General features: G+C 47.8%; 1 protein-coding gene across 1 annotated transcript; it reads left to right on the forward strand.

Annotated features, from left to right (window-relative positions):
• Positions 1-75: 75 nt before the first annotated feature.
• Positions 76-10,166, forward strand: MRPS34 (mitochondrial ribosomal protein S34). The gene is made up of 4 exons (XM_040356636.1): positions 76-302; positions 1,760-1,963; positions 4,973-5,015; positions 9,687-10,166. Exons 1-4 carry the CDS (start codon positions 189-191, stop codon positions 9,977-9,979), a joined length of 654 nt encoding a protein of 217 aa, XP_040212570.1. The 5' UTR covers positions 76-188; the 3' UTR covers positions 9,980-10,166.
• Positions 10,167-12,356: the final 2,190 nt, after the last annotated feature.

The raw sequence follows: 12,356 nt of genomic DNA on the forward strand, positions 1-12,356 counted from the left end.
GGTGTTGCTTGTCTTAATAAACTATAAGCGGGCGATTGGAAGATCTGGCAGCTGTAATGTTGCTTTAAGATCGGACCACGTGACAATGTTGACAGGTCTCCGACGTCAGCAAAGCGCGACATTCCTGAGTATACCGGGGTCACCCTCACGTGTGTGGATTGTCGGTGTGCGGGGCATTGATCGGGATCATGGGGCGGGAAAAGAGAGTGAGAAATATTGCCGAGATGGCCCGAAAAATCCGGGAGTACCGGGCGCTGAAGAATCGGCCGACAGAGTCCCAGAGATATGCTATGGACTATGAGGTGACCGTCACCCCCTCTGTCCTCTCCTATACAGGGCTGTGTGATGGTCCTGTCACCCCCCCCCCCTCCTCCCCTCCTATACAGGGCTGTGTGATGATCCTGTCACCCCCCTCCCCTCCTATACAGGGCTGTGTGATGGTCCTGTCACCCCCCTCCCCTCCTATACAGGGCTGTGTGATGATCCTGTCACCCCCCTCCTCTCCTATACAGGGCTGTGTTATGGTCCTGTCACCCCCCCTCCTCCTCTCCTATACAGGGCTGTGTGATGGTCCTGTCACCCCCCCCCCCCCCCTCTCCTATACAGGGCTGTGTGATGATCCTGTCACCCCCCTCCCCTCCTATACAGGGCTGTGTGATGGTCCTGTCACCCCCTCCCCTCCTATACAGGGCTGTGTGATGATCCTGTCACCCCCCTCCCCTCCTATACAGGGCTGTGTGATGGTCCTGTCACCCCCCCTCCTCCTCTCCTATACAGGGCTGTGTGATGATCCTGTCACCCCCTCCCCCTCTCCTATACAGGGCTGTGTGATGGTCCTGTCACCCCCCCCCTCCTCCTCTCCTATACAGGGCTGTGTGATGATCCTGTCACCCCCCCTCTCCTATACAGGGCTGTGTGATGGTCCTGTCCCCCCCCCTCCTCTCCTATACAGGGCTGTGTGATGGTCCTGTCACCCCCCCTCCTCCTCTCCTATACAGGGCTGTATGATGATCCTGTCACCCCCCCCTCCTCTCCAGGGCTGTATGATGATCCTGTCCCCCCCCCCCTCCTCTCCAGGGCTGTGTGATGTCCTGTCACCTCTGTGTCCTCTCCTATATATCGCTGTGTGATGGTCCTGTCACCCCTCTGTCTTCCCATATAGGGCTGTGTGATGGTCCTGTCACCCCTCTGTCCTCTCCTATATAGGGCTGTGTGATGGTCCTGTCACCCCTCTGTCCTCTCCTATACAGGGCTGTGTGATGATCCTGTCACCCCCCCTCCTCTCCAGGGCTGTATGATGATCCTGTCACCCCCCCCCCCCTCCTCTCCAGGGCTGTGTGATGGTCCTGTCACCTCTGTGTCCTCTCCTATATATCGCTGTGTGATGGTCCTGTCACCCCTCTGTCCTCTCCTATACAGGGCTGTGTGATGGTCCTGTCACCCCTCTGTCCTCTCCTATATAGGGCTGTGTGATGATCCTGTCACCCCTCTGTCCTCTCCTATATAGGGCTGTGTGATGATCCTGTCACCCCTCTGTCCTCTCCTATATAGGGCTGTGTGATGGTCCTGTCTCCCCCTCTGTCCTCTCCTATATAGGGCTGTGTGATGGTACTGAAACACCCCCCGGGGGCCAGACTAGGGAAGCTCTAATCTCTATACATCTATGGCACTATATGACCTCTCTATGTAAGGAAGGTTGCTTCCTCCCACCACAAGTGTGTTCTAAGGACTTCTCCATCTATTGTCTCCTTTTCTCTAGAATTTGACCCGGCCTTTTACAGGTAAGCGGATGCCCGTCCTTGCTTGGGAGGACATCAAGAATGAGAAGCGGCTGTTCTCTCTACTCCCTGGTCTGAGATCGTTTGGGATCGGAAGGATGGTGACCAAGAAGTCTTGGCTGGAGGACTTTGATGAGCCTTGCTACTGGACTATTACTAAGGTCAAAGTGGATTACACAGCCGAGGTGAGGAGGAGTCGAGAAGATCACGATGTTCATCCTGCAAATATGGCAGAGTAGTAGGTGACTCCGACAGACCTGTATATTGAAGCGACAGCCACATGTTGGGCTTAGACACTAAAGTATACGGCACATAAGTGTGGTGTAGACAGGAAAGCCCACTTGCTTGTCTGCCTGTTACTTCTTCATATTGAGGTCCTTTATTCTGGCTAGAGGCCAACATGGGATCCTGTATAATATGATGCTGCAGGAATGTTATGGGGACCTGCAAGGTGCTCCCGGTGCACCCCAGGAGTCCTTGGGATATTCTACAATGCATGCACTGCATTGCCTCATCAGGGAGCTGCTTCAGTCTGTAAACCAAAATGAAATCTCCTGCACTCAGGTGTGATGCTCAAATACTAGAGGACTGACCTTCTTCAAAATCTCCTGGTTCAATCCATCCCACCTCCAGTGTTTACCACTCACCTTGCCGCCCGCCCTCCTCAGACAGCGGTAGTCCAAACACACTATATACAAAACGGAGAGAGGACACACCGGCCTTGTGCATTATCTTTAAAGCGGGGGTTCACCGAAGATAGCCGAAATAGGACTTGCCTCTTCACGGCGCCTGCGCAGTCAGCTCCGATGTCTGTGCGCAGGCGCCGTATAGCGCCGTGAAGAGGCAAGTCCTATTTCGGCTATCTTCGGGGAGCGTGACACGCCATAGCCGGCAGTCGATCAACTTCCCTGTGCATAGGAACGCCCATTCCCCGCGGGGAGTCTGAAACTTCATTACGACAGTAAACAGTGAGTACAGAGCCTAAAAATAAAAGAAAGGTGTACTGTAGATCACGCTAGTATGCTTGATGGCATGCTAGAAATTTGTTTTTAGGGTGAAACACCGCTTTAACCACTTAAGACCCGGACCAAAATGCAGGTAAAGGACCCGGCCAGTTTTTGCGATTCGGCACTGCGTCGCTTTAACTGACAATTGCGCGGTCGTGCGACGTGGCTCCCAAACAAAATTGGCGTCCTTTTTTTCCCCCACAAATAGAGATTTTTTTTGGTGGTATTTGATCACCTCTGCGGTTTTTATTTTTTGCGCTATAAACAAAAATAGAGCGACAATTTTGAAAAAAAAAACTATTTTTTCCTTTTTGCTGTAATAAATATCCCCCAAAAACATACCGTATTTATTGCGGTATACCGCGCACCCCTAAAGTGGCCCCCAATCCTGTGGAAAAAAAGTTTTTTTTGTACTTGCAGTTTTGGTGTCTTGCGCGGTGTCCATCGGCGGCCTCGTCGGGTCCGGCGTCCTTCTGCGGCTTCGGGTGTCCTTCTGCGGCAGGTCCGGTGTCCTCTTCAGCTGGTGCGGCGTCCTCGCGTCCTCCTCGCTCGTTTCCCGTGCCGAGTTTGAATACTGCGCCGACATATACAGAGCGCAGTACACTTGTGTATTGTCGGCAATGCTCGGCTACCCGCGCTGACGTCCTGTACGTCCAGGACGTGAGCGCGGAAGGAGCCGAGACTGGCCTACTATACCCGAGTGTACTGCGCTCGGTATATGTCGGAGCAGTATTCAAAACTTGGCGCGGGTATCAGCGTATACCGCGCACCCACGATTTTGCCCTTATTTTCAGGGCAAAAAAAAGCACGGTATACGCCGATAAATACGGTATATAAAAAAAAAAATGTTTTCCTCAGTTTAGGGCGATACGTATTCTTCTACGTATTTTTGGTAAAAAAAAATCACAATAAGCGTTTATCGATTGGTTCGCGCAAAATTTATAGCGTTTACAAAATAGGGGATCGTTTTATTGCATTTTTTTATAAAAAAAATGTTTTAACTACTAATGGCGGCGATCAGCATTTTTTTTTGTGACTGCGACATTATGGCGGACACTTCGGACAATTTTGACACATTTTTGGGACCGCTTAAGTGTTAAGTGTGACCTCATTTGTGTTTCTAACTGTAGGGGGGTGTGGCTGTAGGTGTGACGTCATTGATTGTGTTTCCCTATAAAAGGGAACACATGATCAATGACGGCGCCACAGTGAAGAACGGGGAAGCAGTGTTTACACACAGCTCTCCCCGTTCTTCAGCTCCGGGGACCGATCGTGGGACTCCAGCGGCGATCGGGTCCGCAAGTCCCGCGGTCACGGAGCTCGATCGATGACGTCAGACCTACAGCCACACCCCACTACAGTTGTAAACACGCACTAGGTGAGCCCTAACTCCTACAGCGCCCCCTGTGGTTAACTCCCAAACTGCAACTGTCATTTTCACAATAAACAATGCAATTTAAATGCATTTTTTGCTGTGAAAATGACAATGGTCCCAAAAATGTGTCAAAATTGTCCGAAGTGTCCGCCATAATGTCGCAGTCACAATTTTTTTTTTTTTTCAAAATTGTCGCTCTATTTTTGTTTATAGCGCAAAAAATAAAAACCGCAGAGGTGATCAAATACCACCAAAAAAAAGCTCGTCAATTTTGTTTGGGAGCCACGTCGCACGAGCGCGCAATTGTCTGTTAAAGCGACGCAGTGCCGAATTGTAAAAACCCCTTGGGTCATTTAGCAGCATATTGGTCCGGTCCTTAAGTGGTTAAAGTATAACTAAATTTTTTTTCTGATAGTGTGAAGATGATTTTGAATACCTGTCAGTTTTTATTGCAGTCTTTGACCCCATTAGGGAGATTCACCCTCTCTATTGGTCCTGTTTTAAGTTATCATTGAAAGTGAATGTAAAAGAAAATCCCACATTTTTGGTTGTAATAGAGGGGAAATATTCCAATAGGGGCCTCGAGATTCTCCTTAATTTTCAGTGATTTCCGCTCCCTTCCTGTTTGGCTATGGGAATGGAAGTGAAGGGAAATCTCCACAATGGGACACAAATGGCAAAAATAACAAGCTGACGGGTTATAACCCTCCCATGCTGTATCCAAATTGGAATTTTTTATTTTATTTTTTTAAAGTTCTGCTTTAATTTACATATAATTGTACCTTTTTTTTTTTTTTGTTTTTGTCTTGCAGAACATGGACCATGGACAAGCTTGGGGTTATTTAACATATCGAGGTAGGTCCTTCTAAATGAAACACCATTACAAAAAAAGAAAAGAAAAAACGGTGACAGATAAAAAAAATACTATAGACAATTTAACCACTTCAGCCCCAGGAGGTTGTACTCCCTTCATGACTAGGCCATTTTTTTGCGATATGGCACTGCGTTGCTTTAACTGACATTTGCGCAGTCGTGCGACGCTGTACCAAAATAAAATAGAGCTTTCTTTTGGTGTTATATGATCACCTGTGGTTTCTATTTTTTGCGCTATGAACAAAAAAAGACCAACAATTAAAAAAAAAAACACACACTATGGCTCGGATTCATGTAGGAGATACGACGGCGTATCTCCAGATACGCCGTCGTATCTCTGAGTCTGAGGCGTCGTATCTTGGCGCCTGATTCAAAGAATCAGATACGCCAGAATTTGTATAAGATACGACCAGTGTAAGTCTCCTACACCGTCGTATCTTAACTGCATATTTACGCTGGCCGCTAGGGGCGTGTACGCTGATTTACGCCTAGAAATATGTAAATCGGCTAGATACGCCTATTCACAAACGTACGCCCGGCCGTCGCAGTAGAGATACGGCGTTTACGTAATGCTTTTTCTGGCGTAAAGTTACTCCTGCTCTATGAGGCGTACCAATGTTAGGTATGGACGTCGGAACAGCGTTGATTTTTTTCACGTTTTACGTCGTTTGCGAAAAGGGCTGGGCGTCATTTACGTTCACGTTGAAAGCATTGGCTAATTTGGAGCATGCGCACTGGGATACTTTCACGGACGGCGCATGCGCCGTTCGTAAAAAGCGTCATTTACGTGGGGTCACAATAAATTTACATAACACACTCCCACATCTTCCACATTTGAATTAGGCGGGCTTACGCCGGCCTATTTACGCTACGCCGCCACAACTTTGCTTTGTGAATACTGCACTTGCCTGTCAAAGTTGCGGAGGCGTAACGTAAATAGGATACGTTACGCCCGCACAAAGATGCGCTCTCCTACGTGAATCTGGCCCTATATTTTTAACTTTTATGCTTTAAAACATACCCAATAAAAATGTAAAAAAATCAAATGTATTCATCAATTTAGGCCAATATGTATTCTACATATTTTTGGTAAAACAAAAAATCCCAATAAGCGTATATTGATTGGTTTGCGCAAAAGTTATAGCATCTACAAACTATGGGATATATTTATGGAATTCTTCTATATATTTTAAGTGGGATTGCGGCAGACAAATCTGCTAAGTGACACTTTTTGGGGACCAGTGACACCAATACATTAATCAGTGCTATAAAAAATGCACTGTCACTATACAAATGACACTGGCACGGAAGGGGTTAACAGGGGCAATCAGAGAGTTAAATGTGTCCCTAGGGCGAACCTTGGCACCCCAGATATTTTGGAACTACATTTCCCATGATACTCAACTACATTCCAGAGAGCATAATGGGAAATGGAGTTCCAAAACATCTGGGGGTTTCAAGGTTTGCCATCACTGCCCTAGGGGGTGCTTTCTAACTGTGGGGGATGTGCTTTGACTAGGGGAAAACGGAGATCTGTGTCTCTGCTTAGCAGGAACACAAGATCTCCATATTTTTTTAATATTATGAAAGATAATGTTACGCCGAGTAAATTCATACCCAACATGTCACGCTTCAAAATTGCGTCCACTCGTGGAATGGCCGACAAACTTTTACCCTTTAAAATCTTCATAGGCGACGTTTAAAAAAAAAAAAAATCTACAGGTTGCATGTTTTGAGTTACAGAGAAGGTCTAGGGCTAGAATTATTGCTCTCGCTCTACCAATCGCGGCGATACCTCACATGTGTGGTTTGAACACCGTTTACATATGCAGGAGCTGCTCACGTATGTGTTCGCTTCTGCACGCAAGCTCGTCGGGACGGGCGCGTTTTCTGGCTCCTAACTTTTTTAGCTGGCTCCTAGATTCCAAGCAAATTTGTCAAACCCTGCACTATGTTTTTTTATCTAAATATCAAGTTATACTTTGATGAACTAAGGGATTTAAAGTGGACCTGCACTGCATCTGAGCACCACAAACCAAAAATACTATATAATTTATTTATTATATTCAAAGCAAACTCCTCCGTCCATTCATGTCTCCATGCTTTTATTTTGTTGAGAAATCATTTTGAAAAACACCTGCTGGCATTTCTGGCAGCATTCATCTTGAGTAAGGGCAAATGATTCATGTAGCATTTACTTCCTGGAACCTTGGAATCTGCCCTTAGCGTAGCACGGGCTGAGCTGAGAACCAACCCTCCTTGAAGACTTTTGGGATGTACAGAGGCAATTTGATCCCCTGCAGATATTGTAATTGTGCCCATTTACAAAGAAATAGAGGGTATATCAGAAGAAATTAAAATAAATAAAATGTTACAAAAAGTGGCATAGGTGAGCTTCCCAGAGCGGCGCTGCCTGGGGAGATGTGGACATTGCATTTGGGGGGGGGGGGGGGGGGAGATGTGGACATTGCATTTGATTTGGGGGGGGGAGATGTGGACATTGCATTTGGGGGGGGGGGGAGATGTGGACATTGCATTTGGGGGGGGGGAAATGTGGACATTGCATTTGGGGGGGGGGGGGATGTGGACATTGCATTTGGGGGGGGGGGAGATGTGGACATTGCATTTGGGGGGGGGGAGATGTGGACATTGCATTTGGGGGGGGGGGAGATGTGGACATTGCATTTGGGGGGGGGGGAGATGTGGACATTGCATTTGGGGGGGGGGGGAGATGTGGACATTGCATTTGGGGGGGGGGGGGGAGGTGGACATTGCATTTGGGGGGGGGGGGGAGATGTGGACATTGCATTTGGGGGGGGGGGGAGATGTGGACATTGCATTTGGGGGGGGGGGGAGATGTGGACATTGCATTTGGGGGGGGGGGAGATGTGGACATTGCATTTGGGGGGGGGGGGGGAGATGTGGACATTGCATTTGGGGGGGGGGAGGTGTGGACATTGCATTTGGGGGGGGGGAGATGTGGACATTGCATTTGGGGGGGGGAGATGTGGACATTGCATTTGGGGGGGGGGGAGATGTGGACATTGCATTTGGGGGGGAGATGTGGACATTGCATTTGGGGGGGGGGGGAGATGTGGACATTGCATGGGGGGGGGGGGAGATGTGGACATTGCATGGGGGGGGGGAGATGTGGACATTGCATTTGGGGGGGGGGGAGATGTGGACATTGCATTTGGGGGGGGGGGAGATGTGGACATTGCATTTGGGGGGGGGGGGAGGAGATGTGGACATTGCATTTGGGGGGGGGGAGGAGATGTGGACATTGCATTTGGGGGGGGGGGAGGAGATGTGGACATTGCATTTGGGGGGGGGGAGGAGATGTGGACATTGCATTTGGGGGGGGGGAGGAGATGTGGACATTGCATTTGGGGGGGGGGGGAGGAGATGTGGACATTGCATTTGGGGGGGGGGGGGAGGAGATGTGGACATTGCATTTGGGGGGGGGGGGGAGGAGATGTGGACATTGCATTTGGGGGGGGGGGAGGAGATGTGGACATTGCATTTGGGGGGGGGGGAGGAGATGTGGACATTGCATTTTGGGGGGGGGAGATGTGGACATTGCATTTTGGGGGGGGGGAGATGTGGACATTGCATTTGGGGGGGGGAGATGTGGACATTGCATTTGGGGGGGGGAGATGTGGACATTGCATTTGGGGGGGGGGGGGAGATGTGGATATTACAGTGGGGACTATATATGGTGGTGATCCGAAAAATGATCCGATCCGAGGAACGATCCGAACCATGATCCGAACCAAGGAACGATCCGAACCATGAGTTTTTTGATGCGCTGCACCCCTACTAAAAACACAAATAGCTAGATTCAGAAAGAGTTAAGCCGGCGTATCAGTAGATACGCCGTCGTAACTCCGAATCTGCGCCGTCGTATATTTAAGCGTATTCTCAAATTGAGATACACTTAAATGTAGCTAAGATACGACGGCCTGCGCCGTCGTATCTTAGCTGTCTAGTTCCGCCAGCCGCTAGGGGCGTGAACGCTGATTTACGCCTAGAATGCGTAAATCAGCGAGATACGCCTATTCACGAACGTACGCTTGCCCGTCGCAGTAAAGATACGCCGTTTACGTAAGGCGTTTTCAGGCGTAAAGTTAGTCCAACAAAAAGCTGGCCTAGCCAATGTTAAGTATGGATGTTGTTCACGCATCGAATTTTGAAAATTTTACGTCGTTTGAGTAAGTCGTCCGTGAATGGGGCTGGACGTAATTTACGTTCACGTCGAAACCAATAAGACCTTGCGGCGTACTTTGGAGCAATGCACACTGGGATATGTCCATGGACGGCGCATGCGCCGTTTGTTAAAAACGTCAATCACGTCGGGTCACGATTCATTAACATAAAACACGCCCACCTCTTCACAATTTGAATTAGGCGCGCTTAGGCCCGCACATTTACGCTACGCCGCCGTAACTTAGGACGCAAGTGCTTTGTGAATACAGCACTTGCCTCTCTAACCTAAGGCGGCGTAGCGTAAATACGATACGCCGGCTGAAACATACGCCGCCCTACGTGAATCCAGCTAATAGTCAATTATTTGCAGTGGAGTCCTCATAGCATAATTGGAGCCTATATGAAGTAGAGTGATCTGATTGTTGGTCGTCTTCTTTATTCACCCAGGTAAAACGGTGTCTGAAGAGAAGGAGATCAGCAAAGTCATGTACCATGACTGGCGTCTTATACCACGGCATGAAGAAGAGACCTTCAAGAACTTTATCCCAGTTCCGGAGCCGGAACCCATCCGCTATGTGCGGTACCCGCCACTCCTGAGGGCAATGTTTCTGGCTCAGTTGCAGAAAGAAGGAAAGCCCCTAACAGAACCCATGCTGGACATTGGGAGATTACGTGAATCTGATCAGGAGCTCAAAAACGAGCTTAGAGTGAGGAGAGCCAAAACGGGGACACCTGTGTGATAAGGGCATGGACCTCTAATACTTCATAGAAACACAGATTCCTGTAGTTGTCAGCGCAGTTTGGCAACGAAGTGTATGTGTATAGTATCCCTAAACGGGGGAAAAAAATGCTCATTAAATTTAGAGCTGTAATCACCCCTCTGTTTCTAACACCAAAACCAACATGATTAATATCGTTCTATATGGAGAAATGCACTGTTAAGTGGTTTCGATTTTGAGCAGTGCAACAGTTATTGGGGTCATGGGCTCTTCTCTTAGTTGAGGGTTGTTTTCAGTTGGACCTTGCTGAAAGAAGACTGCACAGCACTTTCCATGGCTGAAAATCATCATTTTTACCTAATGACACCATGGGGGTTATTTACGAAAGGCAAATCCACTTTGCACTACAAGTGCAAAGTGCATTTGAAATTGCACTTGGAAGTGCAGTCGCTGTAAATCTGAAATGAGGGGAAGCTCTGCTGATCTTATCATCCAATCATGTGCAAGCTAAAATGCTGTTTTTTTATTTTCCTTGCATGTCCCCCCCGGATCTACAGCGACTGCACTTCCAAGTGCACTTTGCACTTGTAGTGCAAAGTGGATTTGCCTTTTGTTAATAACCCCCCCCCCCCATGTGTAGCTGTGTTTTGTTTTTTCTTCTGTTGATATTTACTGAGCTATAATAAAGCTTTATATATAATCACACCATTATAGGCTACTTATAATTTACAGGCTGTCTCTGGGGTAGATCCACAGAGCGAGTACGCCGGTGTATCTACTGATACGCCGGCGTACTTTCAAATTTCCTGCGTCGTATTGTTGTTTTGAATCCTCAAAACAAGATACGACGACTTCTGGGTTAGATCCAACAGGTGTACGTCTTCGTACGCCTTCGGACCTAAGATGCAATTCTTCGGCGTCCGCTGGGTGGCGTTCACGTCGTTTTCCGCGTCAGATATGCAAATTAGCTATTTCCGACGATCCACGAACGTACGAGCGGCCGGCGCATTTTTTTTACGTTGTCTGTAGTCGGCTTTTTCCGGCGTATAGTTAAAGCTGCTATTTCGTCGCATATAGTTAGATTTGCCATGTTAAGTATGGCCGTCGTTCCCGCGTCGAAATTTTAATTTTTTTTTTTGCGTAAGTCGGCCATGAATCGGGATGGACGTAAGTCACGTCTAAGTTTAAAAAATGACGTCCTTGCGACGTCATTTCGCGCAATGCACGGTGGGAAATTTAGAAACGGAACATGCGCAGTTCATTTGGCGCGGGGACGCGCTTCATTTAAATGAATCACGCCCCCCTACTCGCCGATTTGAATTCCGCCGCCAGAGATACACTACGCCACCGTAACTTACGGTGCAAATTCTTCCAGGATTCGATTTAAAGCCAGGTAAGATACGGCGGCGTAGCGTATCTCTGTGGATCTGCCCCTATATATCTATCTAGCAAAATAAGTATTAAACGCATAACTATTTTTCTATAAGGTGCTATTGACATGAAATTTTCATCACAAGTCGGTAACCATCCATGCAATCCATACATACAAAGAAACCAAAACAAATAAAGTTCAGAAATGAAGTTATGTGTAATGAAATGGAATGACACAGGGGAACAGTATTGAACACATGAAGAATGGGAGGTGCAAATGGGTATGGAAAGACAAGACACCAGCTGAAATCAATTAGAATGCAATCCTGCCCCTTGTCGGTGCAAATTAATATCGGCTGGTTCAGTGTCAACCGATGGCCTATGAAAAGGTGTCTCATTACCAAGGTGTCACACAAGAAACATCTCATGATGGGTAAAAGCAAAGAGCGCAATCAAGACCTTTTCAACCTTATTGTTGCAAAATATATTGATGGTATTGGTTACAGAAGGTTTTCAACTCCTGAATGTGGATAGCATGGGTTGTTACCGACGTGGTTTTCATGTTTGTAGCACCTTTAGAAATATATTTGCCTAGAAAAATGGTGACTTGTTCAATATTTTTTTTGCCCGCTGTGTGTATGAACACGCGCGCACACACACAGTAATGCCTTAGATTACAAGCATAATTAGTTCCCGGGAAGCATGCTTGTAATCCAAAGCGAGTTTCCCCATAAGGAATAATGGAAACTTGGATGATTTGTTCCACAACCACTGCTGGTGTATGCAGTACTGTATTTGGCCAAAGGTGCGGGGGTGATGGTAACGCTCGGAGACACTCGGGAACTGTTGACACTTTCGGGTGCTCCAACGCACATTACGCCCACCCCACCCAGCTGGGAGTGTCTCAGAATTCTCCAGCGCCCCAGGACCTCTGCCCATATACGGCAACACATACCCCAGTGGCATGAGTTATGCTCGTCTTGCGAGACAGCGCTCGCAAATAAAGTCAGGATTTTGTTATTTATTT

Source organism: Rana temporaria, chromosome 6, assembly GCF_905171775.1.
Source record: "Rana temporaria chromosome 6, aRanTem1.1, whole genome shotgun sequence".
NCBI classification, from domain to species: Eukaryota; Metazoa; Chordata; class Amphibia; order Anura; family Ranidae; genus Rana; species Rana temporaria.

Coding starts and splice junctions, on each gene's coding strand:
- MRPS34 (XM_040356636.1), top strand. CDS start 189: ATGGGGCGGGAAAAGAGAGTGAGAAATATTGCCGAGATGGCCCGAAAA. Junction 1,964..4,972: donor AAGTGGATTACACAGCCGAG/GTGAGGAGGAGT, acceptor TTTGTCTTGCAG/AACATGGACCATGGACAAGC. Junction 5,016..9,686: donor GGGTTATTTAACATATCGAG/GTAGGTCCTTCT, acceptor TTATTCACCCAG/GTAAAACGGTGTCTGAAGAG.